Source organism: Cyprinodon variegatus, unplaced genomic scaffold (genome assembly GCF_000732505.1).
Source record: "Cyprinodon variegatus isolate N-32 unplaced genomic scaffold, C_variegatus-1.0 Scaffold123, whole genome shotgun sequence".
NCBI classification, from domain to species: Eukaryota; Metazoa; Chordata; class Actinopteri; order Cyprinodontiformes; family Cyprinodontidae; genus Cyprinodon; species Cyprinodon variegatus.
The window spans coordinates 988,738-1,015,672 of NW_015150576.1; the positions used below are offsets into that span (position 1 = coordinate 988,738).

The 26,935-nt window shown below is 37.5% G+C and overlaps 3 protein-coding genes across 3 annotated transcripts; 1 reads left to right on the top strand and 2 right to left on the bottom strand.

Moving 5' to 3' along the window:
- The first annotated feature begins 1,976 nt into the window (after positions 1-1,976).
- chmp5 (charged multivesicular body protein 5) lies at positions 1,977-6,243 on the top strand. Its single transcript, XM_015375707.1, has 8 exons — positions 1,977-2,141; positions 2,702-2,806; positions 3,689-3,735; positions 3,825-3,918; positions 4,003-4,074; positions 4,228-4,336; positions 5,741-5,856; positions 5,941-6,243. Exons 1-8 carry the CDS (start codon positions 2,073-2,075, stop codon positions 5,989-5,991), a joined length of 663 nt encoding a protein of 220 aa, XP_015231193.1. The 5' UTR covers positions 1,977-2,072; the 3' UTR covers positions 5,992-6,243.
- Positions 6,244-6,309: 66 nt separating this feature from the next.
- On the bottom strand, positions 6,310-12,248 carry LOC107085406 (FAST kinase domain-containing protein 3-like). The gene is made up of 6 exons (XM_015375706.1): positions 10,757-12,248; positions 9,980-10,065; positions 8,365-8,539; positions 8,216-8,285; positions 6,720-6,834; positions 6,310-6,610 (listed from the first exon to the last, which is right to left on the bottom strand). The coding sequence occupies exons 1-6, from the start codon at positions 12,213-12,215 to the stop codon at positions 6,515-6,517; spliced, it is 2,001 nt and encodes a 666-aa protein (XP_015231192.1). The 5' UTR covers positions 12,216-12,248; the 3' UTR covers positions 6,310-6,514.
- A 2,240-nt stretch (positions 12,249-14,488) lies between these two features.
- Positions 14,489-18,419, bottom strand: LOC107085399 (myosin regulatory light chain 2, smooth muscle minor isoform). The gene is made up of 4 exons (XM_015375695.1): positions 18,268-18,419; positions 16,385-16,589; positions 15,788-15,949; positions 14,489-15,520 (listed from the first exon to the last, which is right to left on the bottom strand). The coding sequence occupies exons 2-4, from the start codon at positions 16,566-16,568 to the stop codon at positions 15,348-15,350; spliced, it is 519 nt and encodes a 172-aa protein (XP_015231181.1). The 5' UTR covers positions 16,569-16,589; positions 18,268-18,419; the 3' UTR covers positions 14,489-15,347.
- Positions 18,420-26,935: the final 8,516 nt, after the last annotated feature.

Consider the following 26,935-nt stretch of genomic DNA (forward strand, 5'->3'; position numbering starts at 1 on the left):
ATACAGCTGCAGCTGATCAAAACTGCTGTGGCGAGCATCCTCACTAAAACTAAGAAATGAGAGCACATCACACCAGTTCCAGAATGTGCTTCGTAAAAGAGCTTTCTTGTCTAACTGCATCTTCTCACTCAATCCTGACCTAAGGAAAGTGCTATAGTGATTATTTTAATGTCTTATATTGTGAGCTTGCAGTGCCATCTAGTGGTCACAGAGTGTTACAGCAAAAACATAACTGCAAAAAGGAAATTCACAAAATGAAGTTTCACATAAGCTCCCAAATCTCAGATGAAGAAGTAGTGATACTGACAGCAGAGCTATTTTGGTTGTTGTCCAAAATATAAACTGTGCAGTCATGATTAACATTGTTCAGAAGCTTAAGATAATCATTTTAAATGTGTGTTGTTTTGTCAAATATATTTGGTGGACGAATTTTGTTTAGATTTACAAACATTTATCTATTCAGAACTCTCCAGTGATAATTATTCAAAACCTTGAAAAGGTCTATTATGGATTTACTGTTATGATATATTTGGTTATGTTATTGTTTTAGCCTTGTCTAGTTTTAAAGAAAAGGCCTCACTTTGAACACTTTGATATCTAGATCGCATGCTATTAAAAGGGCCCAGATCATTACCCCTCCACCACTTTGGCTGAAAGCTGATATGATTTTGTTTGTAGGAATATGCTGTGCTTACTTTCTCCAAACATTGTGCTCTGCAATATACCCAAACAGCTCTTTTGTCTCAACGGTCTAAACTCTTTTAATCCCCAGTTATGACATTTGTTTCAGCAGATGTCACCTCTCTTTGACATTTAGTTAGCTTTGTTCTTCAGACTAGCACACTGCACTTACACTAAATACCATCTGGCATTAAGATGAGTTAGTCTGCAGATATTTGTGAAGGTTTTGACAGAAGGAAAATTATCATTTGAGTCTTAAGCACCAACTGTTAACATCGTATAAGTTATTTTCCTGATTTATGAACTTAAACCTGCACACCAAAATATAACCAAAAAAAAAACAAAACACCGTTTTATTTACTTACAAACCAGAAAATATAGACTTTTGGAAGAAAAAAAAAAACATTAGAAATCATCAAGTATATAAGCTAAATTAGTGTGTATAATTTAATGCATATAATTGAAATAGATACTTTGCTCAGAAAGGAGATAAAACAAACAAACAAAAAAAAACAAACAAAAAACAGATTATAAATTTAGTAAATAAAAGTTTCAAACTTTTAAAAGAGGTATTTCCCCAGATGATGGCAAAATGTGTCATCTAGTGTTGATCTTTAAAGTGTAATTGAAAGGGAAAAGCACACCACTGAACAGTAAAAAGAAAAAAAAAAAACTATACTAACATTACTACCAAAAATAATAATAATAGTAATAGTTTTGTCAGGTTTTGTCTGCAGTTAAAACTTTCACTGCTCTTCATATTTGGCCATTACATCTTTCTTAATCAGCCTGGCTTATCCTGGACAATATAAATGAGTCTGTCAATAAGAAAAGAAACAATTAAACAAACACGGGTATTAGGAGTGGGTCATATCTATTTAAATGACAATTTATATTTAATAGGGAAGAAAATAACGATAAATGTGAAGGATGTGGAGAAAAATAAAATGTAGAACGTGTACTGATCAACTGTAAAACTTATGAACATGAAAGGGAGAAATTAAGAAGGATGGTTGGAAGGACAGGCCAAGAAGAAGTCATAAAGGAATATTGGGAAATGAAGGAAATATAAAGGATATTCGCAGATTAAGGAAAGCATTATTTATTTATCTACAGAATACAAAATAAAAAAATAGAATTTGATGTAAAGTAATGTTGTTACACACTCATGTACAGTAGGTGGCTGTATGCACATAAAGTTGCTTGCGATCCGCCATAATAGAAAAGAAGAAAAAGAAGAACAAACACGGGGAAATGATGGACCGTGGTGGGTGCGGCTGAATGATCATGTGACTCTTCATACGTCATCCCCCACTCTTCCGGGTTATTTTGTTCGGGTGAACTGTGGACTCCGCAACTGTTGTGGTACTTTTAACAGTAGTATCGCCAACATGAATCGTATTTTTGGCCGCGGTAAACCTAAAGGGCCTCCACCAAACCTAACGGACTGCATAGGAACTGTAAGTGAAACCATTTAGTTTATTTCTCCATGGGTAACTTAACTAAGTAAACAAAACAAACCTGGATAACAGCTAGCTAACTGTTAGCCATCTTTAGACATAGAAACTATCAACTAGTAGATATGTTTAGACAGTTTTTTTTTTAATGTTTTTTGTATTTTGTATTATACTTCTGTTAAATATTGATGTGCTTATACTTTACCTAATGCCTTTTATCAAATCTTGTAAGCAGGATATAAAAAAAAGTGTTCTATACTCCTGTTCGGATAATGACTCAGCGTTACATAAGTGTACGTTTAGCAGCAAGTACCTAATTTAGAGCTAAATAAAGAAAAAAGGGTGTCATTCCTCCTTTAAAGCCAGCTGAAATAAACTCGTTAAACCGGTCTGTTGTGTATAAGCAGAGCTGTTTTAGCCGACAGTAGAAAAAGAACAAACTACTCTATATTCCAGATTTAGTTTATCTTCATTATATTTGTATGGTTGTATTTAGGTGAGATTTCTCGTCAGATTATCTCGCGTTTACCCCCAAATTCTGCGATGTTTGTTTTTCCATGTAGGTGGATTCCAGGGCGGAGTCGATCGACAAGAAAATCGCCAGACTTGATGCAGAACTTGTCAAGTACAAGGATCAAATGAAGAAGATGAGAGATGGGCCTTCAAAGGTGAAATCAGCTGAGAAAATAGTTATTTCTTTCCTTTCACTAATTACCAAAAAGAGCCGCTAGATCCACACAACTTGCAACAAAGGAGCATGAATTATTTACCCAGTAGGCATGATTGCAAAATTCTTACAAGCATTTGAGAACAATGGATTTCATTTCAAGCACCCTTTAGTTACACCATGTTAAGGTGTGTGTGTATATATATATATATATGTGTGTGTGTGTGTGTATATATATATGTAAACTTTTCTGGAAGGAAGAAAAATATTTGATAGTTAAGTACTTTTAACGATTTAATTATGTATCCAGGATTAAAAAAAAAACGTTTATTTATTTAATTCAGGCATCACAATTTACGAAAAGAGATCTTGCCACTTTATGTGACAGTTTTGGCTTTCCATACCAGCTCCAGTTGCATTTGATACCATTTGTATGCTTTTCTTTTTGTGACATGTTTAGATTTTTTATATATATATTAAAACTGGCAACAGAAAATGTCCTGCGTGAAAAGGAAAAAAGAAATTGTGATGTTGAAATAAAAAAAATACATTTATTTTTTTTCTTATTTATGGACACCTTTCACAACCCTGAAAAGCAATTTCTTAATCATACAGGAAGTTTTTTATTGAAGGAACCCCAGGTGATTGCATTGAATCATTGACTTTACAGGTTTATGAAGATATTTTTTTTTAATTGCTGCTCTCAAGGAACCAACTGTTGGGGGGAAAAGTAACAAACCAGACAATGTCTTAAATTTTTTCGTGTCCTAAATATATGATCATTTCTAGTCAGATTACATTTAGTAATTATTTACATATCCAAACATTTTGCAGCATTGTAATCTGTCAATATAATTTTATACATTTTTATTTTTCTCTCTAGAACATGGTGAAGCAAAAGGCCATGAGAGTTCTGAAGCAGAAGAGGATGTAAGTCTAACAAACTGTCCCTTTTGTTCCAATATTACTTTTGGGCTTTTTACTTTACAGTTTGATCATTTTTATCATTATTTCCACAGGTATGAGGGCCAGAGAGATAATCTCATGCAGCAGTCCTTCAACATGGAACAAGCAAACTATACAATCCAGAACCTCAAAGACACTAAAACCACAGTAAGAATTTTGCCCTCTGAATGTTAAAGACAAGCACTTTTTCCAGTTTATATTTAAAAAGAACGTTTTTTTTTTTTTTTTCAGGTGGATGCCATGAAGATTGGCCTTAAAGACATGAAGAAAGCATACAAGAATGTGAATATTGATAAGATTGAGGTATGCATTTTGGATATTTAATGCAGTAATTAATGAAAAAGTTTCAATATTAGCCTTAATTTATTAAAATATTTTTTTATTTTTAGTAATTGTACAAACTTCCCTTCAGGTATGATAAATTAACACATATATATTTCAATTTGTTAATATTAGGATATCCAAGATCAGCTGGAGGACATGATGGAGGACGCAAATGAAATCCAGGAGTCTCTGAGCAGGAGCTACGGCACACCGGACATAGATGAGGATGACTTGGAAGCAGGTGAGAGGGGGTTAAACTGATTTAAAGGATATTAAGACTAGATATTGCATTCAGTAAAACCTCTCAATCTTTAAGAGTTTATAGGTATTTCGCTAGTGAAGAAAACATTTAGCAGTTTTGCTACTCTGGAAAAGTCTACAATGTAATGAAGGTATTTTTAGGTCTGGATATATATGAAAAATATAAGTGTATGGAAAATCTGTACTAAATGTTTTTAGTAATCTGTAGTTTAAACATTGTATCCATATATTCCAAAAATGTTGTCTGTTCCTCGTCCATTTTGTTCATGTATCCAGCAGACATGGGCAATGTGGAGTCAACAAGTCATTTCCATGTCATGTATTTAATCTACCCAGCCAATTAACCACCGTGAATTAACCTGTGCAGATTGGACTCACCTGAAGAATGGACTCACCTGCTTCAGTGGCTGGGTAGAACAAATACATGACATGGAGATGACTTGTTGACTCCACATTGCCCATGTCTGGTATCCAGTCAGTCACTCATTGGTGCCCGAATCCACCTATATTATCCTTGTTTAAACCTTAGATTATTGTATTTGTTCCTTATTCATCCATGGGAATCAAAAAGGGGAAAGTTATTATTAGTCAAAATACCCCAGGTCTGTAAAAGGACTTTCTTTAAGTAAAAATGTGCAGGAATAACCTGTCCAGGCTGTCCCTGCCTCTTACTCAGTGACCACTGGAGATACGCCCCAGTCTACCTGCAAGCAGATCTGGATTAGAGTCCTGCACGGGTCATGTTTTACCAACCCGAACCCATTAGGATGACTACCAAACCCGACCCGTCACCCGCGGATATCTTCAATTCAAATCCGAACCCAATCCGACCCGTTGATATTTAACCCGCAACCCGACCCGTTAACACATCAAGTAATAGGCTATAGTACGCTGCGCTGCAGAACAGCGCCATTAACACTGCAGCAGACGTGTATGCACTGACTGTGGCCTTTTTGGAGGGAAGCCCAGACTGCCGGCAGGGCTTTAAGCTACAACAAGGGTGACCCCAGTGCCTGATTAATATAACATTTCTGATGTCCATAACAACACACACGCATAAAAAAAAAAAATCCCAACTACCCGCCCGCACTAAAAAAATATCCGCCCGACCCCGCGTACCCGTTTATTTTTATTTATGTATTTTTCACCCGCAAAAAAGCATTTTAACAGGTGACCCATCAGGGAACCCGCGGGTACCCGACCCGTTGCAGGACTCTAATCTGGATGATAGATGTGCAAATGACAAGGAATCATTAGGAGGGATTTACTTTGATGTTGAACATTTGAGTTTGGGTCTTTTTAAGATCAAAATCTGGAAGTATAAATGCTTTGACGTAATTAACTTTATGATGAGATTGACGGTTCAATGATTTTCTTTCTTCAGAGCTGGATGCTCTGGGAGATGAGCTCTTGATGGATGACGACAGCTCGTACCTAGATGAGGCTGCGACTGCTCCCTCCATTCCGGAGGGGGTTCCAGGAGACAGGTCCACCAACAGGGTACAAGATAGATTCTGTTTCTTTAGTTTTTTTCTCATTTATTGTTAACTTTTTAATAACAGTAATTACTTTTTTTGGTTTCAGGATGGCGTTCTGGTGGATGAGTTTGGCCTTCCTCAGATTCCCGCTTCTTAAAGGAGCAATTCGACTAAATGATGTGGAAGTTTTACATGTATCATATTCTTTTCTCTTGTTTGTATTTATCCAACTGACACTCCGGGCCTTTGAACACAGCAATGAAAACCAAAGTATCTTCTGCCTGATGGATTAGAAAGTTGCAATCTGGCCCCTTTAACTAAAGCTTAAGATTGTTTCTTCAACTGGGCTCCTCCCACTTTAAATAATGGTTAGAAATGGGGTTCTCTTAACTTTGTACAGTTTCCGAATTAAAAGAGAAAAACGCAATAAATTATATTTTTGAAAAGGTACCAAACTGAGTCTGAGATTATTCAACACAGTCACTTATACAAAAGGCCACTTTAATGGTAACTTAAATATGTCACAGTTCTGAACACACACACACATATATGCATGTATATATATGTATAAAAAAAGGCATCTAGGTTTTTTTTTTAGCCAATTAGTTGGTAAAATAAATATGCTGTTCTTTAAAAAAAAAAAAAAAAGGTTTGGATGTTGACATCATTTTAGTTTCTTATCACCAGCTCAGCCTGAATGTGTGAGGGAAGATCTTCTGGTGCAGATATTCTACCACGCTGCTCTTGGGGAGTTTCTCGAACTCATAAAAAGGAATCTAAAAAAATAGAAACAATCAAAAATTAAAAAAAGTTTAGCAGGCAGCATTCTACACAGAAAGCAACCATTCTGCGGGGAAGAAAACATACATTTAGTTAAGTTCTAACCTGCACAACTTCATAACCCAGCAGCTGCAGATGCCTCTGCTTCATGGCCTCATTTCCAAGCAGCTGTCTGACATTTGTGGTGAATCTCTTCTGTCCGTCAATGCATAGAGCTATTCTGTAACACAGATTATCAATTGTTTTTTTTTTATTTCCAAATCTGAATAATGTAAAATGCATTTAATTTGATCTGTTTCAATAAACTTCTTTCAATTTAGTGATGGCTGAACAGTTATGAGTAATTTAATCTGTCGTGTGAAGGCCTCAGAGGGACACAGCAGGCAGGTTAGCCAGAAAAATGGGAGGAAGGATGAAGTTACATTTAGGTTAAAAGAATAAAAACCATCTCAAGGTGTGAAAGTTGATATTCAAGCAGAGCAAAACTTCATTGTCTGTGGAAGGATATTCTGCATCAATAGACATAGAATTATAGTTTTATTTCATAATAATATAGCATTCCCAATATTTTATTATACCTCACAGTTTATAATTACAGCATTTGTTACCATTGCATGTGAGTGGAGCGGAAGAAATATGGTGGAGTGCAGAGTGGTTTTCAATTCAAAGGCTGCAGCGTGGATTTCACTCCGACTTTATTTAAATTCATGTTTAATTTAAAACCTAAGCCAATGCCTATGCTGTAGTCTGTGCCTATAATGTTATATGTCTATGTTTCAACTTTACCACGGAATCGCCAAATCTAGGACTGCATATTGTGCGATAAAAAGTGGGATAAAATATCATAAAAACATAAACTATACATAATACAGAATGGGTTTACATAAAGTGGTCGTTTCGGTAAGAGCCTGTTTGTGAAAATGGAATGCATACATGCATTATATGCTATTATCGCATTTGCAATGGAATGCAAAGTGACCTTTTTTAACGTAGTCTAGTAAAATAAATGAATAATTAAATAGGAAACATGGGCAACAAGAATGGAGCGAGATGTTACGTTCACAGCTAGGAAACGATAATTAAATAGCCAGTTAAATAAGACAAAACACATGTATGGGTCGCATCATTAAATCAAATGCTGTGTGTCCCAGGGCCCTGGCAGAAAGCAAAAATGTCAGAAAATGCCTTCCGAAAATCTGAGCAAACATGGAGCGATTTTGCCAGAGCGGCAGGAAAATTAAAGTGAGTGCAGAGCACACATCCTCCTGAGCGGGGAGTAGGAATTGCGCCGCACTCCGCTCCGTTCACACGCTCCGTTTGTCACTGAATTACATTCCATGTTTTACGTGTTTTGCATTTCAAATTATACTGGAGGTGTTTTTTTTTTAAGCTTTTATTTTGTTGATTTTCATATAGAAAATATATATTGACAGAAGTCCTTTTTTTTTTCATTAAAACTCCAAAGTTATACGCTATTTCTTTTGGGGAAATAATATGCAATTTAACAAAACACACAAAGGTCTGCTTGATAACATGACAAAATGCGGAGAGGTGTAAGGAGAGTAAATACTATGAAGTATCTGTATAGGAAACTTGTTTACCTTTTGTACACATCTTCAGTATGGCTTGCAGGAAGCACGTATCCCTCCTCATCAAGCTTTATCTCCACATCTACAACAACAACAGGTTAGTCTGAAAGAGGAGCCTTGAGAAACCCCAGGCCAACAGCCTCCTTAAAACAAAGGCATACCCAGAGTGTAGCAGTACGGCGTGAGGACCTTGGAGCCAAAGAACGATCGATCTCCCAGTAAATCCACCAGCCCAGTTTTTACTGAATTATACAGCTGCTGATCAACTGGTGTCTCAAGGGAGCGGCTGGACATGAGGAAAGACTTGACGCGGTACTTGGGAAGGAGCCGGGGACCCTGATGTTGAGATAAAAACATGATTTAACAGAAAATATGTCACAAATCTTCAGCTAAAGAACCTACGATTTTGAGACTGAGGATCACAGCATGGTGACAGCAAATGAATTGCTTAGATCCTATATTAAATAAGCTAGAATGTTTCAAATATTGTGCAGTAAAATCAGGTTCCAGATATAATAGGGTGGTGTTAAAAGGTGTTTATTCCTTTCCATATTTCTTACTTCTTAGCATGTTTGTCACAGATAGAAGTTTAAGAAAAATTTTAAATATTAGTCAAAATAAAGCTACTGCAGTTTTTTCAAAGAGTTTTTATCATTAATGGAGTAGGAAAATCTGTACCTTAATGGCTCTTTTTTGAAAAAAGGGAACAGAAATAGGGCACAACGTGGGGAAGGTAAAAGGGAGGAGGGTGAAAAATAATGAATGAAAGACGCAAAATCAAGGAAGAGAGGAAGGACAGAAAGGCAGAAAAGCTAAAAAAAAAAAAAAAAAGTTAGGCTCCATAATATTTCAGACACTCCCAGCCTGATTATTAATTCTGGATTATTGAATTTTAAACTTATCTAAGAGCTGCAGACTGTAGCTGAGCGTCACTGACTGATCAGCTAATATTGGCTTGTTAACCTCGTCTTACAGATAAAATGGGATATTTTTCTGTGCAGGTAGAAAATTTTAATTTAGCAGGTATTCATTCTATATTTATTCTTAGTCCATGTTTTTTTTTTTTTTATGGTTCTAGAAAATATAACAAACATCTGCTTTTCCACTTCTAATACTACAGCCTTTTGTGGAAATTAGAGCTGAGACAATCAGATTAATCGATTATTGAAATAATCGTCAACTAATTTAGTCACTGATTAATCATTTACTGGAGTGCAGACTCGAAAACATGCCTTTAGCTGACAGAGCAACCCACTTAGATCAGCAATTATGCCAAGGTATATATACATATAAACATATATAAGATTTTAAAAACATTCCCGTTGATCAATACGCTCTATCCAGAACACATCAAGTGGAAAATGTTTGTTTCACCTGGTTTAATTACATAAGAAAAACCTTCTTTAAGGAACCTTTGGCTATCAGATTATTAATCGAGAAAATAATTGACAGATTAATCAATTAGCAAAATAATGATTAGTTGCAGCCCTACTGCAAATACTATGAAACTGCTACTTAATGCTACAATTTGTTACCTGTGTGGTTTAAAAACATACTGTAGGATGGATGAAATCCACAGCATCTTAATGAATTGACAATATGAAAAAAAATAAAATAAAAAACATGTTTACATCTTCTCATTTTCAGAACTTTAGAAAAAAGAAAACAGTAAGAAAACAAAGAAGTGAACCTACAACACTGGGGCTAAACAGGAGGGAGTGTATTCAGGTTTCTGTCTATTGTTATTTAACTCTCCAGGCATTTAACACTCTTTACCTCATAGAAGGGACATTCCAGCTTCACGGTCATGTAGAGCTGAGTCAGCTGTGCCACAACTGCCCGTTCGATTCTCATGTCCTGATCTAAGCCAGAAAAAGAGGATATTTTATCAGAATAACTTAATTAAAAGGCTAATTAAGAGCATTGTGGGATAAGTTTATTACTTGCTGTATTTCATTCACCTGTTTTTGCTCATATAATGATTTGGGAAAATAAAATACCTACATTTTATTTCTTGAGGGAAAAATCCTCATCATGTATTGCAGATTGACAATCATTGACAAAAATAAAAGTCTGATTCCAAAATAAGCATAAATACGTGGTTTCATGACCATCACTTCACTGGCCTGATCTAAACCCCAGAGAAAGTCTAAAGAGTACCGTCAGAAAACCAGAGGCAAAAATGTTACTCCTCAACAGAGCCACAGCCTGATCATCTACAAGTACTAAAAAATTTAAAAGGAGCACGGAACAAGTACTGTGTCCACATACTGTAAAACAGACTTAAATATTTAGTAGTATTGCAGCGATACCAGTATCGGGCGGGGCCCCGATCCAGCACTAAAATGGTGGTATTAGTTGGTAGCATGTTTTATAAATGTCTAAGAAGGTCAGTGATCACTTTTCATTAGCCCCACAATCATTTAAACCCATTTAAACCATCAAATATAGATGTTTGAAATCATTGTTTTATAGATCTACATGAAACAAAGTACTGATTTTACATTTTAATTACATTATAATTTAAATGGATGCACTGAGAATATATTTCACCTTGTAGTTGCTGCAGGAAGTAACTGCTGAAGACTTTAGAGACAAAATTGACAGGGAACCTCTCGACCAGGGTGCAGGCGTGCAGCAGGTTGAGCAGCGTCCGCGGCTGGAACTGTGAGAAACGGGTGTGCAGGATGGATTCTACTTTCCTGAACAACTGGCCGGCGTTGGGTGGAAGGTAACCCAGCTTCCCAAAGGCCGTGATCTGCCTAGCTACCTGGCTGGTGCTGTAGCTGTCTGCTCGGTATACGAAGCTCTCAGCGACAGCATCAAAGACGGTCGGGGAAAGTAAGCACCTGCGGCCAAAGAACTGCGTGACCTTTGATATGGTCTCTGGATGGGAGGTGAAGGCCATGGTGGGGACATACTTCTCCATCGCTTCCACAAAGTAGTGATCACTGTGGCCGAAGTGTATGAGAGCACCCAGCACGTGGGTAAGCTCCTCATCACTGAAGTGAGGTACGTGTCGAACAGCTTGTTTACACAGACCGATCACAAGAGGCATGGCCTGCATTTGGTTCAGAGTAACAAGCGATCTCAGGACTCCACTGACCGCTGTAGGGTCCATCCTGGAGGTGACTGTTACTGCATGGGTGTGCATGGCGTTCAACAAATCACGGTATTTCCCATCTTCACCCATACAACCTTCCAGAAGTCTGTAGACGGCGACAAAGTCTGGGAGACTCCACTGTCTGGGATCCTGCTTCTGAATTTGCGCCACCGCCTGCTCCAACATTGCAGACGCTGGCCCCTCCATGGCCAGCACGGCCTGGCCGAAGGTACAAAGCTCCCCTACTGTCATCTGTCCTCTGTCAAGTCGATTCTGGCTCTCTGACACCAGGCGCACCATCAGGGTGCTCCAGGGATCCAAAAACAGGCGGGTACATGCATGCAGAGCAGACACCAGCCCTGCCTCTGTCAGCCGCTCAGAGTCCTGCTCAAGCTGGCAGCACAGGCCCCGGATGGTGTCATCCGCCAGCACTGATGGGTCTCTCAGAGCGGGGCCCTCCTGCTCCAGGTCAGCCACACGGTGAAGAGAGGCTGCAGCCATAGTATCTGACAGGATCTCCACTGAGCGCAGCAGCTTGAAGACTTGCCGGGAGGTGGAGCAGCTCTTCAGCTGCCGCCGGAATCCCTGCTCCTCATCGGCCGAGGGTCGGTGCAGCTGGGTCAGACGAAAACGAAGTTCAGAGTCTCTGTGGAGTCCAACGGAGCTGCTGGGGAAAAAGGAGCGCTCTCTGACGATAGTAGTCAGACTCCTTGTCCTAGAGTCCATTTGGAGCTTCCTGCAGCCATGCCTCTGGAAGCAGCGGCCAGCTGATGTACAGCGACAGGCGACACAAGAGGAGCGACCCAAACTGCTGGTGTGGATCAATCTGATGCCAACAGGTTCAGCAAAGTAATAATGGTTGCTGAGCTGTGTGAGGAGCCGATGGTTCTGAATCAGCTTCAGGGCCATGAGTTCTGGTTCTGAGCTTCCCAGTACCAGCTAAAAAATGAAAACCAAAAGGTCAATATTAAAAAAAAAAAAAAAAAAACAGATGGAAAACTAAAATGTGGGGAAAAAATAAGCAAACATTGATCCAGTTTAAGCTCTTTAGGCCTCTAACTGCAGTACTGTCACAAAATTCAAATTTACAAATGTTTTTATTGCGAGTGAAACGTAAAAAACTAATTATATTACAAAGGTTTTTTCAGTGAGGCTGATAAAAGCATCAGAGGTTCAACCTAAAACAGACTGTGTGTTTTCCCCCTCCTCTTTATACACCATGAACTAATCTGTCATATAAAATATAGATTTTGTTTGCAATGTGGAAAGTTGTAGGCTAAGGCTGATATTACTCATCTGTATTAAGCTGTAATAATAATAATTATAAATGTGGAAAGCATAAAACATTAGCTGATGCAAAGAAGGTATTATTTAATTTCACTTTGTGATCAATTAATTATTATTGAATGAAATAAATTAATCAGAATGACAGCAATTTAAGGAATTTACAAATCATGTTATCTATTTCAACCTTGCAGAATATAATCTAAAGAAAACAAATAGGAAGACTAAAACTAGCTTAACTTTTCCTCTGTGCCTCTTAACTAACCAACCTTGAGGGCTGCGGCTAGCTGCGTTAGCTACTCTGGGTCTAAATGTATGTGTCGAATTAAAAGTATTCGCGGCGGTGTTATTGTCACAAGCAAGCTTTACGATATATAGTTTTATTCACTGCTACAAAAAATATAAGAGACAAGGCTGGGAGCTAATAAAATCCATACCTGATCCTGGACAGCCGCTGACAGCGGAGATGCTAACAACGCCGGTTAGGGGTGCGTTGCGTTTTGGCTCCCTCTGAAATAACAGTACTTTCGATAGTTGAACGAATTCGAAACGCAGAACCGTCACACAACATGGTTAAACGTTGCAGCTTTAAAGTATACAAAAAAAGTATTTCAGCTAAGATAAAATATAACGTTATCTGCTACAATGTGTTACTCGTTTTGTAACAGTTTTTTGTCCTATTTTTTTAGGGGGTCCCGAAAAGCATCACAATACAGCACTAAATCTTTAAGACACTAGAGGGCGACAAAAAACAACCCGTGTATATTATTTAATTCAACATTTGTGGTTCGAACCTGATTAAATTGATCTTCGTAGGGAGATTAACATTAATATTTATTAATTTAAAATATATTTTTGACTATATTCTGAATCATTTCAATAGGGTTTGGTACTGCTCATTATGGAGCACCTTTTAGGAATAAAGGTGCGTCTCATAAAACTATATTATTTATCAAATTTGGTGTTGTCATGCCAAATTAAACACAAGCAGAGGTGGATAATGCAGGTCCAGAAAGTATAAGGCCTGTACACAGATCAGTTGTATGTATTCTCAGCTCTGTTGAACAGGATGAAGGAAATCAAGGAAGTTTTTCTGTGTTTTTTTCCCCAAGTCAGAAGACTTGATCACAGTGCTTTACACAATAATTAGTCATTCATACACCGATGGTGGCAAGCTACATTGTAGTCACAGCTGCCCTAGGGCTCACTGATAGAAGCTGCTGTACACCGGTCCTCTGAGCACCATCAGTAGATAATGCAGATAATGCAAATTCCTTCTTCGTCTTTACCGTTGACAGGCTGCAATTCCTTGATTTCCAGCCACTTTTGTTGAAATGAGCATTTTCCTTTTCTCGAGCCTTTTCTCCGCCTCGAGCTTCTTTCCCGTACATACGGCTTTATGATCAACTGGAAGCAGTTTTAGCAAATATATATATCGTTTAATAAACTGTTTTTTCTAAATAAAGCATTTTAAATGCCATTAATAATCACATTTAATGCATTTTAATGCCAATTCAGGCTTAATTACAAATAATTAATCAACTATTTAATGACTTTTAATGAATTTTAATGACCCGCAGAAACCCTGTTGTAAAAAACTAACAAAGCCATCTGTCCTTTGAGTGCTGTATTAAAGTATATTTATGTTTAGAAGGAAATAATGCAGGCGCAACAAAGTTAACTTCAATACAGAAGTATAAGGAAAACCAAAGGCTGCTATGCAAACCTGGGCCGATAGCCTCCATATCTCTTTGCTTTGATAAATGAATTCAGTAAAGAGCTCAGAGTATTGAGTACATTCTTTACAATGTACAGGCTTGTCAGTAGAATATTGGAATAAAATTAATTCTGAAATATTCCAGTTTGAGATGATTATAAAGAAAGGAGAGTTTGTTATAACTGACCATGTTTATTGAAAATAACCTATAAAAGCCTCATGAAAAGTGACCCACAGAAATCTAATATAAAGGCACAGCACTGTAAGCAACTTGACATCGTCAACTGACAGCATGGGGAGATGTTTACTGGGCGATATATAAAAAACACTTTAACCCTGGAATAAATTGAAAGCAAATGAGATCATACACTGGGCAATCTTGACTCATAGTTCAAAGTCCCTTTGTCTGTTAAACATTTTATTACTCAAGAATTTAGATTAACAGGCAAAACCAGACATTTCAAATTTGCATCCCTATATTTCTCGTAATGGTTAAGGCTGCCATAAAAAAATATGTTCTTGAACAACCATCATTCCCTGCTGGCTCTTAAACAAATCCATCTTGTGCAAGTCAGAACATGCTGAATGAATTTAGTGGAAGAGGAGAGCAAACTTGTCAAGACAACTCAGGACAGAGTTGGTCCATAAGAATGTGATTTACACCGAGGAATAGGAGGGGGAGGCAGCGTGAAGCACCCTGTTACAACTGTGTTTTATGAAAGGATAACTATCAGAAGAAATACAATTGGATAGAGGGCTTTATTTTAAAAAGTTAATATAAATGTAAAACTTAGCTAAACATGATCACAAACTGCAGTCGTTAATCCCTTGAAGCTATTAATGTTCAGCTACCTCACATCTTAATACGAGATTTTACAAACTCATTTGGCAAAATTGGAAGTTCACAGCAAACAGAGAAGAGTTATTGCTTTGGTTTGTATTAACGGGATCTTTACAGTAAAGTCGAGACATGCAGCATTGTGATCTAGCTGATGGCAGAGGAGGAGGCAGGTCAGAGGAAACCGTCTGGTTTGGGTGTTTTAATCGTCCTTGTCCTTGGCACCATGCTTTAGGATGCGTGTGAACTCCACGTAATTGAAGTTATTCTTCTTGTCGATGGGAGCCTCCCTGAAGAGCTCGTCCACCTCCTCGTCTGTAAACCGGTCACCCATTGTTGTGAGCAGCTCCCTGAGGTAATCCTCATGAATGAAACCTAATGAGTAAGAAAGGCAGCAGAAATTATTTTAACTTTCTGATGTAATGTTTGGAAGAAAGCTCTGCAAGCTTGGTAAAACTGAAAGCAACATCATCTTTTCAACACATTTAGTTTAAATTCCAAGTATTTGCATAAGGTAAAGATGTGACAAAAAGAAATGTTATTTTCAGGGCTCTGACAAAATTTTATTATAATCTCATGGTCTCTCAAACATTGTCATTGGAGTAGATGTTCAATAAATTGGCTGAAAGAGCTCAGATTTACCTGTTCCCTCCTCATCGAAGCAACCAAACGCATTTCTGATCACATCCTCGGGGTCTGTGCCGTTGAGCTTCTCCCCAAACATGGTGAGGAACATGGTGAAGTTGATTGGTCCAGGGGCTTCATTCATCATGGCTTCCAGGTAGTCTTCATTTGGATTTTTCCCTTTAAAAAGATGTGTTCTTAAGGTTACATCTCAGTAGAAAGTCAAACCTCTATTTTTCTGTCTAAAGTCCATATTTCAAGCTAAACAACTGTAGATAAGCAAGTGTTCAATTTTTTTTTGCTTTTAGGAAAAACTGAACAAAATGTGTACCATTTCTGTTTAAGTGAGGTATGCACTGTAATGATTGGGGATATTGAAAGGGTTGAAATTTACTGAAAACAGATTTGTCTGTTAAGAAAAACCGGTGTGGCGACTAATTGTCCAAACTGCTGCATACTTTATTTAGATTTATTTAAGGCAGGAAAGTGTAAAACTAATCAAAACAAGTGTAATGAAGTCAGAAAATACAACATTACTAATTATTAATAAAATATCTTTCCAATCTTTTAGCAAACTGTTCAATTTCAGTCAGTTTATCACAGAGTTTTATTTACCCAGAGAGGCAAGCATGTCGTGAAGGTCCTCTTTGTCAACAAAGCCGTCCCGGTTCTGGTCAATCATGTTAAAGGCCTCCTTGAACTCCTGAATCTGGGACTGATCAAACATGGCAAAGACATTGGAGGTGGCGCGCTGAGGGCGCTTCTTGGTGGTCTTTCCCTTAGCTCTTTTGCTCGACATTGTGACTGGCTTAGTTTACTTCTGCAAAAGTTAAAAAACCCAAGAGTAACGTTATATTCAAGGAGCTTAAGAGAACGAAAAGCATTACAAATCTGACATTTTCACAGAAAACATGACATAATGGCTCTAAACCAACATCTAGCTTAAAATAGATATTTTTAAAAGGTGTCCACTATTTGACATGTAGATCACAGGTAAAATTTGTGCAGATTAAACAGCGGATAAACTAAATAAATGCTCCTTAGAAACTGATGTCAGAATTAGTAAAAATAGCAAAACCTTAAGCTTTCCAGGTGTTGTTCATTTTACTATTAAATATATATATTTACTTTATAAAGAAACATCCATAACATTGAAGTATTTCTGTGTCTATTTCCATATAAATACAATTACGCAAAAACTATGACAGGCATGTATGTGTTAAATAATGCCATCACTGAAAACCCCCCAAACCAAAGAAGAGAGTTTGATGCAATGGTTCAAGCCTCAGCTTCCCTCGGGATCAAGGATTCAGTTAGGAGGTGGAGGTAAGACATAATTATTTTCAAGTTGTTGCATATTAGCAATACAGTCTGAAATAAATGAAAACACCACACATGTCTTCAGTTTTATTTCTTTTAACTAATAAACCCTTTTTCCCCCCCACTTAGGATACACTACATGTCACACATTTAAAACCAGCCAAAACATTTTAATATTTAAATTTTTCAATACTCAAACACAAGGACAATATAAATGTATTTAGACCACAGTACAGGCAAAAGAAAAGAGTTCAGAGACATTATAGTAGATTAATATGATTTAGTACACTAATGATGCTGATACTCAAAATAAAATGTTATGATGTCACATCTATCCCAGTGGCGGTGTAATTTAATCCCATAGCAGCTAATCTCTGGGGCTGGATTCCTAGCTGAGCTAAAAATGGAAATGTCCCTCTCTTTCTAGGTTGGTCAGCTCTCTGTTTTAAATGAGGTTAGGAAAGTTACTGATGTGAGGACAGATGCCCTTATCAGGATATGTCTGGAATGTAGACTTCCCTAGGTACATCTGACATAATACCCTGGACAGCAAAACAAGTTAGAACTGGACATAAGAACGCATAACAGCCAACTAATTCATTCAGACAAGACAAATTAAATCAATTTATACACATTAGGATTCTAAGCATATTGTCATTCCTTTTCTGTTTTGCCAATACAAATAAGTGATTTAACACACAGCTACCACAATAATTGACATACATTTCTCATTAACCCCTTTTATTCTACATACTAGGATACCTAATATATTTAAAATACCTTAAATAGCCGAAACAAACAATTATTAGCAGTTCGTCAAATCTTTTCACTCCATGTTATGCGGCCTAGTTTAAACAATAGCGTGAGCAAATATAACGTAAGCCGAACATTAATGAGGCAATACGATGTAACAATATAGCCAAAAACTACCCTAACAAGCTAAACATTCTGGTTAACTTATGTTTTTAAATAACTAAACAACATATGGTTTTACTAGCCTGAGATTAGCCCCACAGCTAACTGTTTTTATTGGCCTTAGCCGAGCTCTGAACACGATAAATTTTGGTGTTAGTTACTTGTAGGACCTAAATAGCTGCAGCTTTTATGTAGCGTAGCCATTTAAGATATATTTTTGTACAGTTAAGAATGTTTAGATGTCTAATAAAGCAGAACCTTACCTTTGTACGAACTGGTAATTTCAAGCTAATCAGCTGCCGCTCCGTTTCTCAACCACCGCCCTTCACTTCCTGATGTTGTGGGTTCAGAGCTAAACGTCGGAACAAACCAATGCCAATGACAGGGGGGATGAATGCGCTGCTTATCACACGATTCCTTCATGCTAAGAAACAAATATATAGGATTTATTTCAACACACAGCTTCTAAAATACTTTATTGTATCAATTTGTTCATAAATATTGAAGTTAACTATCAGGTTTGTATATAATATAATAAAAACTTTTATTTTTACCACCCGGCTGGGTAAGTGGAACTTCCCTGAAACGCTCCCTCGGCTGCGTAGAGCCATAGGCGTTTTTGGATATGCCCTTTTAAGGAAAGAAAGAACATGTCCGTCTTTCGCAATCCCTCTAAGATAAAATTCAAATAGGTCCTGTGTAAATTACAGTTATGATTAAATATTTGCACGTATGATTAAATGAAAGAAATCCTGTAAAGTAGAATATTATCAATGTTTTTTATTTCAATGATAAGATGATACATCATAGATTTATTACACACAAAAATATATTTTTAATTGTTAGTCCTGTTCATTTTGTTAATGCTAGTTGTAGTTTTTTTTTTTTACAGAAAGGTCGAACGTTGTGGCCAAGTTATGGGTTCCAAAACAATAGGGAAGACTACTGACCAGCACACACTGGTAACCCCCCCATAGGCAGCAAAAATTCAGTTCTTATAGAGCTAGCAGTTCAGAAAGATTACTATCATATTAATGGAAAGTTAGATGGAAAAAAAATTGCAGAGAGCGCAAAAGCTCTGGAATAACCAGAAAATTGCAGCCTGCTTTCTGCCTCCTACTGCTAACAAGTTATAAAAGTCTGATATCATTTACAGCATGACTTGCCTAAAAACCAAATGTACCAATACCTTGTAAGTTTTGTGTTTAAACAGCAACTAAACGGACACACAGTGATCTATAAGATTGCAGACTGAACTATGCAGACAAAGCAACCCTTTAGGCATATGCTGATCACCTCTGTGCCACATATGCAGGAATTTATGCCGCAAGATTAGTTGCAAAGTATTTAGTTAAAAAAGATGAAGCTTATTAAAGTTGTTTCCATTTCTAAACCATTTTTTCAAACCCGTTAAGAGTTATTTATATGTGTTGCTTTAAAGACATAAAATGTTTTCCTAAAGGCTGCTTGGTGAATTTTTTATCCTTTATCCCACATAAGACTTAAAATTATTTCAATAAGATTAGAAAAAATGTTTTTTTTTTTTTCATTGACCTAACTGAAAAAGTTACTGAAAAAAATAATGACGTGGTATTTATATCATGTCATATTTATATCTCCTGGCTGGCCAGTATTATGAAGACAACAGCTGTTTCAGCAGCCATTGTTTCAACAGAGGCTCATTGTCTCATTGTCTCTCTAACATGTGGAACTGTTGACTCAATGTTAAAAGTAAGGCACATTTCATCCTGCTCACGTCAGGACCCATAACTGCAAAGCTGAACATGCGCTGTCAGTCTTGGATAGATAACTGTATGGGGCGAGTCAGCATCAGTAAAAAGAGAAAAAAAAAGATTTGTTTTCAGAAACCAAGTAAAATATTTTTTAGGAAGTTTTGATTTCCTTAACTAGTTTTAGAGTAAAAAACAAAAAACGAGTACTTTAAAGTTTGTGGTATTGAGTATTTTAATCAGCAGTACACCATGAGTCTCTCGCTGACTTTCAATTTGGATTAAGGAAACTGAATGGCTGACTAAAGTGGATGTCAAACAGATTTTATTGGTATGACCTTTTAAGACTATATGTTTTGAAATCAATCCTAAAGAAAACTGGGAAACAATGGATAGAAGCCAGAAAAAGAGACATGCACTCATGTTTTTTAGCAACAATTTAAAGATGAATTACTGCATTGTGGATTGTTAGTAAGCAAAACAAATGTTTAATTTTACCCAGCATACAAGCATTACAACAATCTCAGTCAGAAGGCATAAATTACTTTTTAAGGTATTTGGTCAACATGACTTCTCCTTGGTAATGAGTCTTTCTAGCTTCAGAGTGAGTTCAAGACACATTAAAATAAAAAGAAAAATGATCAGTAATTTAAAGTAAGAACAGGCAAGTTTTTTAAGGCATCACAGAGTCAAAAATATAAAAAATATGTGGGGTGCCCTGAGGAAAGCAGAGGAAGTGAGACATCCACACTCTCTGAGAGAGTGGGAAAATATAGGTCAACTATGGTATACTGATAAACCCAACACAAGAAGACAGAATGTTTGAATGGGATCAATATAAGGTATTTGAGATTGTGCATAACATTGTTTCAGCTTTAAGAGTTTATACACTTTAAACCTCTAACATATTTGGATTGGTTTAATTATACAGATTAATTGTTACATTATATGTGGAAAACACTCGAGAAATTATTTATTAAAGTTTGATATTATTATACAGAAACCTTTATACCTAATGTTTGTAGAATCTAAACATTTGGAAGCAAAATTTAGTTCCTAGTTTGGATTTAAAGGCTTGGCCAGTAAAGCTGATTCAGATTTTGTCATTATTTGTTTAACTTCAGGCTTAGGCTCTTGACCAATTTTTCTTACTCACTTAACTTACATCCAAGTTCAATTTCTGGTTCCATTAGATTTGTTTTCTCTCATTTTGCAAGTATCAATGGTCCAGTTTCTTAGATTTAGTCTCTTCTCTGTCCTCATCCGCTCATGTTAGAGGAGGATTATTGCCTAAAGTCTAACAGCTTTTAATTTTAAAGAAGTTAAAGAAACAGATGGGTGTGTGTTTGTTTACTTATATGAAGTATTACATAAAAAAGATATACGAAATGCATCCATATTGTAGTTAAAATAAAAAGGTTGTAAACCAGTGTTTATTCCAGAACTGTCTTATCTAATTAACTATTCAGTGTTCTTGGGGAAGTAGTTTTTAGCACTGTTGCTTTGCAGCTTTACATCCTCTTACTGTCCACATAGATGATTAATAGGCTTTTTTTTTACGTTAGCAGCGAGTGTCTGCATGCATATTTGCGTATCCTGTCTCTTGGTTGCCCCACGATGGACTGATGACCTGTTCAAGATGTAGCCCACCTCTTGTCCTATAAATGCTGATAATAAACACCAGCATCCCTCTGTTGCCTTACAAAGATAAGTAAAAAAAAAATCATTATATAAATGGGTGGACAAATCATCTTTGTATCACATTTGACCACTAGAGTGTGCAGTTGTAGCAATTCAATTCAATTTCCTTAGTCATGTTTTAAGGTGGTTATAAGTCTATTTTTCATTTCTATCCATGAATATCATCTGATGTAAAGTATTATTGCTTCTTCAAGCCCAGACACAAAATGTATGTTTTCCTAACCTATAATTAAACCAAATGGTAAGAAAAACAACCTGATACTTCAGTATATTTCGATTTTAGAGGATTTTGTTACCTCTAAAGGGAACACATTTAGACTCCTTGTACCATTTCAAATTTTGAAATTAAACCCATACAGTCCGATATAGTTTATTACGGTCATATGTAACAAACAAACATAATTTATGTTAACTAAAGAATCAATACTCCTCAAAATGCCTTATAAATAAACATCTAGGACTGTGCACTTGTGTTCAGCACTCTTAAATCAATGCTTCTCTGGAGTTTTCTAGGACATTATCACCTCTGAATATCTTTTAAATGTAATCATTCCATTGTACCTCTGCAGGACACGTTCTTCCTTTCCTTTCTTCCTTCCTTCCTTGGATCACCAGCTAAGACTCGCCTGACCAGCTAAGACCAGTTAGGATCAGCCTGACCAGCTAAGACCATCAAACACTCTAAGCTGTTTTTCAATTCAATTGGGCTCACCTGGTTCAGTGGCTGAGCAAAAGAAACCCATGACACAGAGATGACTTGTTGGCTCCAGATCCCCCATCTCTGCACTGGGGTGCTGACTCAGAGGCAGGAAGTTCAAACCGCAGTGTGACAGATAATTACATCCTCCCACCTTTTTGTCGACTTTAGGTTGTACTTCCAAAAAAATAGGCAATATAGTCTCCATAGAGCCTCCAGGGTCTATGAGTCTATGAGCAAACGGGTAGACTAACAGCAAAAGCTCCAATGGAGATGAACAGTGGGTGTAGATGGGTGATGAGTACCCTCTCTAACATTTCATTAGGCAAAGAGTTTTTGTCCCCAACACTGTGATGTTCCAGGTCTTTGAGGCTAGTGCCTCGACATCTTACCCTTCCCTTTCTACCTAATGTTTAACATGTAACCCATTTTTCTGTTCTTAATGGCATTTTGAATTATGGAAACTGACAAATAATCAAACTTTTTTTTTTTTGTCTGATCAATAATAGACCAATTAGGGGACCCCACAATCCAGTATCTATGTTTTTGGATTTCCATCCACCTGAGTAATACAAACACTAGTCTACAACCAATGCTATGCTGTTTCTCAGCTTTGGGAGGGATGGAGCCAAGTAATGCTACAATTATACTGAAAAAATAAAAATAAAAACATTAATTGTTCTTTTGTCTGATTTGCTGTGTATACATCACAATATCTAGCTGAAAAAAACAACAACAAATCACTTTAACCTCTTATCTGTCCCAGCTGTGTGATCCTGTTTGTCTTGTGTGACCCCCAACATTTAATGGTAGGTTAATCTCTTTTAATGGGCTCACATTTCGAATGGCTGCCACAACATTTNATCACCAGCTAAGACCCGCCTGACCAGCTAAGACCAGTTAGGATCAGCCTGACCAGCTAAGACCATCAAACACTCTAAGCTGTTTTTCAATTCAATTGGGCTCACCTGGTTCAGTGGCTGAGCAAAAGAAACCCATGACACAGAGATGACTTGTTGGCTCCAGATCCCCCATCTCTGCACTGGGGTGCTGACTCAGAGGCAGGAAGTTCAAACCGCAGTGTGACAGATAATTACATCCTCCCACCTTTTTGTCGACTTTAGGTTGTACTTCCAAAAAAATAGGCAATATAGTCTCCATAGAGCCTCCAGGGTCTATGAGTCTATGAGCAAACGGGTAGACTAACAGCAAAAGCTCCAATGGAGATGAACAGTGGGTGTAGATGGGTGATGAGTACCCTCTCTAACATTTCATTAGGCAAAGAGTTTTTGTCCCCAACACTGTGATGTTCCAGGTCTTTGAGGCTAGTGCCTCGACATCTTACCCTTCCCTTTCTACCTAATGTTTAACATGTAACCCATTTTTCTGTTCTTAATGGCATTTTGAATTATGGAAACTGACAAATAATCAAACTTTTTTTTTTTTGTCTGATCAATAATAGACCAATTAGGGGACCCCACAATCCAGTATCTATGTTTTTGGATTTCCATCCACCTGAGTAATACAAACACTAGTCTACAACCAATGCTATGCTGTTTCTCAGCTTTGGGAGGGATGGAGCCAAGTAATGCTACAATTATACTGAAAAAATAAAAATAAAAACATTAATTGTTCTTTTGTCTGATTTGCTGTGTATACATCACAATATCTAGCTGAAAAAAACAACAACAAATCACTTTAACCTCTTATCTGTCCTAGCTGTGTGATCCTTCTGTTTGTCTTGTGTGACCCCCAACATTTAATGGTAGGTTAATCTCTTTTAATGGGCTCACATTTCGAATGGCTGCCACAACATTTATGTTATGCTGTCATGCCGAACCTATGAGGGAATGTAATGGATTAAGGCCAGAAAAGAAGGAACGTCCCTAAACAAAGTCCTCAGAAATGTTGAGAGAAATAGCAGTGGAAAATTGCAGGGATGCTTGAGGTAATTTCCAGGACAGTGTTGGTGAGTCGGAGCTTAATTAAATCCGTGCACAAACGGTTGGATGCGTCTTTAAAACAGGAAATAGGTACCAGTTGTTTGCTTCCACATTTTGTCCTGCTACTTCCACAAACTTAATGGATTTTATTGGGAATTGTCTTTGTGATAGACCTATACAAATCCTCCCATTTTAGTTAGTGGAAATTCAATAATTTACTTTTTAAACATGGCAAATTTTCTGGTTTGTTGTGTTTTTGTAAAGGTTTCAGATGTTTGTTTAATGTATAGAACATTACTGAACAAAGTCTATCAATGAGACAGAGGAAAAAACATGACAGGTACAGTAAGAGATTAAGTTGTTTTTTTTTTAATGGAGAGCTTGTAGCATAAATGAACACCTACCCAGACAAGACCAACCTTCTGACAGATGGACAAGAAAAATATTAAATTGGATAAGCAGATAGGAGCCCCATGGTAATTTCTAAGGAATAGCAGAGATTTTTAGCGCTGGTGGAAAATTGTGTCAGAAATACAGCTTTTAGTTTTGCACTTGAACATCTGATTCTTAAGAAACCCCTTTAAAGGTCTTCCATGAGCTGTATAAAACGATGACAGCAATATGCCATTAGACTTTTTTTTTTCTCAGCATTGAAAAGGAAGCTGATAGGAATATGAACAAAGTGAAATATACTGGAATAAAACCTGTTAGAAAAGTCTTGAAACTGGTGTGTTTGTCTTCTGGCAGGACAATGACCATAAACAAACATCTAAATGTACCACAGTGTGAATGCATTTCCATGTGTTGCCTATGTAATGATCAGAACAGATAGACCCAGAATTCAAACCAGACAACCAGGGTGAAAGTTTAACAATGTTTTTTGAAACAAAATTGGTTCAGTTGGTGTCAACAACTAGGGCAGGAACCTCTGGAAATGGAGTAAGAAGAGTAGTGATCAGGTTAGCTTTACTATATGCATTAATCACAAATATAATGGTCACTAACCCTCTCTTAGTCCTCAATCTGGGAAGAACCACAGGGTTAGGTTTGAGCCAATTGACAGTAGCGCTGATGTTGCTATCACTGGTCAGGAAGTCCCAGAGAGTAACGACAGTGGAGTTTCGGTGATCTTTGTCCAAGAAAAAAAAACCTTGAACAGAGGGGGTGGACTCAGGTTTCAGCTTTAAAAAACCTACAATGCAGCAATAGAGTCGCTTCCTTTCCACTATCATCGACCACCCGTCTAAAGCTATCCCCGGAAATGTCCCCGATTTTACCGTTTTATGAATGAGAGGGAAAATGTTTCATATAAACTGTTACTATGATAGAGAGAGCTCGTGAGCATGCTGCGCACAGAAACAGCTGGTAATGTATAGATGAGGGGCAGAATGCACCAGTTTTAAAACAGACGAGGAAGTTCATTATCACAGCTGGCTGGAAGCAACTTCCCTGTGTTACCGCAAAATCCCAAATCTTCTGTCACCACCCCGCTGCTCCAACAGGCTTGACAATCTCATTTCCAATACAGATTTCAATGTTATCAGTTACCTCATTGGCAAACAAACAAGCATTTATGCTGCTCTGTTGTCTGCTTGTTCTGCAGGTTTAATGAGACTTAAAGCTCAAGTTAACAGAAAAGTACAAGAGTTTTGGACTTAGAGAGGCAAAGGAGTGCAAAAAAAAAAAAAAATGACTATGGGTTTTTTCTTTAAAAATAAAAATACATTCATAAAACATTTACATGCAAGATGAGAGTTGGGAAATGTGAAATCAGATTTAACATTAAGGGAGCCACAGGGAAAAGCCTTAACAGGCAATAGCACTGTCATGCACAGTTTCACTTTTATTGCACCTTAACAATCATCACAATCACTCGACAGTGGGTGGCACAGTTGTGAGCCAGCAGTTCAGTGACAGGGTGTGATCTCAACATGCAGACCATTCTTCCCACATTACCTTCAGCGCCTTAAAGACTGAGACTTGCTTCAAACCATCATAGGTGATATCTGACAGGTTGCTCTTTAAGCCATATGGAGATTTGAGGGAAAAAAATCACACCCTTGGTTAGTTGGAATGAGTCAGCATGGTCACGGGGAACAAGAGAAACCCAGAGCATTAAAGGTGCAATCTAAATAAATTGGAGTGTTAAAGGGGAATTAGTACAGAGAAATATATTCCAGGTGCTTCTTTGACCTATTAGATGATTATGGCTTACAACTAATGAAAACTCAAAATAAACTTAATTTTAAAATTTAACAAAATACTTTTGTAGACATATTATTGTACTATGACCTAGATTCAATTTTTCAATTTTTTCTGGAGCGGTCGACATTGGGTGCCACAGTCTGCTTTGTTTTTACCCAGAGAGGAGGGGGGCCAGGGCCTTGTTCACCTGGCCGCCAGAACAGCCACTTTTCGTTTACAGTTCCTTCAGAAGTTCCTGATAGAAGACCCCGTGTGGAGCGACGTGGCCAGCTGCATTCTCAGACGTGTAAACTCTCTGGGGCTGGATGCTGCTCTGTTTTTAACAGACTTAAGTCTCTTAAAGATAAAAGGGTTACCTCAATTTTATCAAAGTGTTTTTAAATCATGTGCTTTTTTTAAATTGCACAGGTCCAAAACGCATAACTCTCTGCATTGGCTTTTAGATGAACCGCTGGTGTGTGGAGCGCGGCTGGACGTCCACGACAGCTCCGTGCCTGGCCTTCCCGAGACGCTGTCCAGGTCGGGAGCGGTGACGTTGAGGCATCTGGTGCGGGTCGCCGGGCCGGATTTCTCGGGCGTCGAGGAGGTCCGCTCGCTGCTGGGGGTCCGGTCCGCCAGATTGGCGCGGCGCTTTCTGGAGCGCCTCAAGGAGCGG

What these genes read in the sequence shown, in the direction of transcription:
- LOC107085406 (XM_015375706.1), bottom strand. Translation starts at nt 12,215, where the DNA reads ATGGCCCTGAAGCTGATTCAGAACCATCGGCTCCTCACACAGCTCAGC. An exon ending in CTTCCTGCAGCAACTACAAG is followed by an intron (nt 10,066 to 10,756) that starts GTGAAATATATT and finishes TTTCTGGCTTAG; the next exon opens with ATCAGGACATGAGAATCGAA. An exon ending in TGGAATGTCCCTTCTATGAG is followed by an intron (nt 8,540 to 9,979) that starts GTAAAGAGTGTT and finishes TCTCAACATCAG; the next exon opens with GGTCCCCGGCTCCTTCCCAA.
- LOC107085399 (XM_015375695.1), bottom strand. Translation starts at nt 16,568, where the DNA reads ATGTCGAGCAAAAGAGCTAAGGGAAAGACCACCAAGAAGCGCCCTCAG. An exon ending in CGACATGCTTGCCTCTCTGG is followed by an intron (nt 15,950 to 16,384) that starts GTAAATAAAACT and finishes ATCTTTTTAAAG; the next exon opens with GGAAAAATCCAAATGAAGAC. An exon ending in CTTCGATGAGGAGGGAACAG is followed by an intron (nt 15,521 to 15,787) that starts GTAAATCTGAGC and finishes CTTACTCATTAG; the next exon opens with GTTTCATTCATGAGGATTAC.
- chmp5 (XM_015375707.1), top strand. Translation starts at nt 2,073, where the DNA reads ATGAATCGTATTTTTGGCCGCGGTAAACCTAAAGGGCCTCCACCAAAC. An exon ending in TGAGGATGACTTGGAAGCAG is followed by an intron (nt 4,337 to 5,740) that starts GTGAGAGGGGGT and finishes TTCTTTCTTCAG; the next exon opens with AGCTGGATGCTCTGGGAGAT. An exon ending in GAGACAGGTCCACCAACAGG is followed by an intron (nt 5,857 to 5,940) that starts GTACAAGATAGA and finishes TTTTGGTTTCAG; the next exon opens with GATGGCGTTCTGGTGGATGA.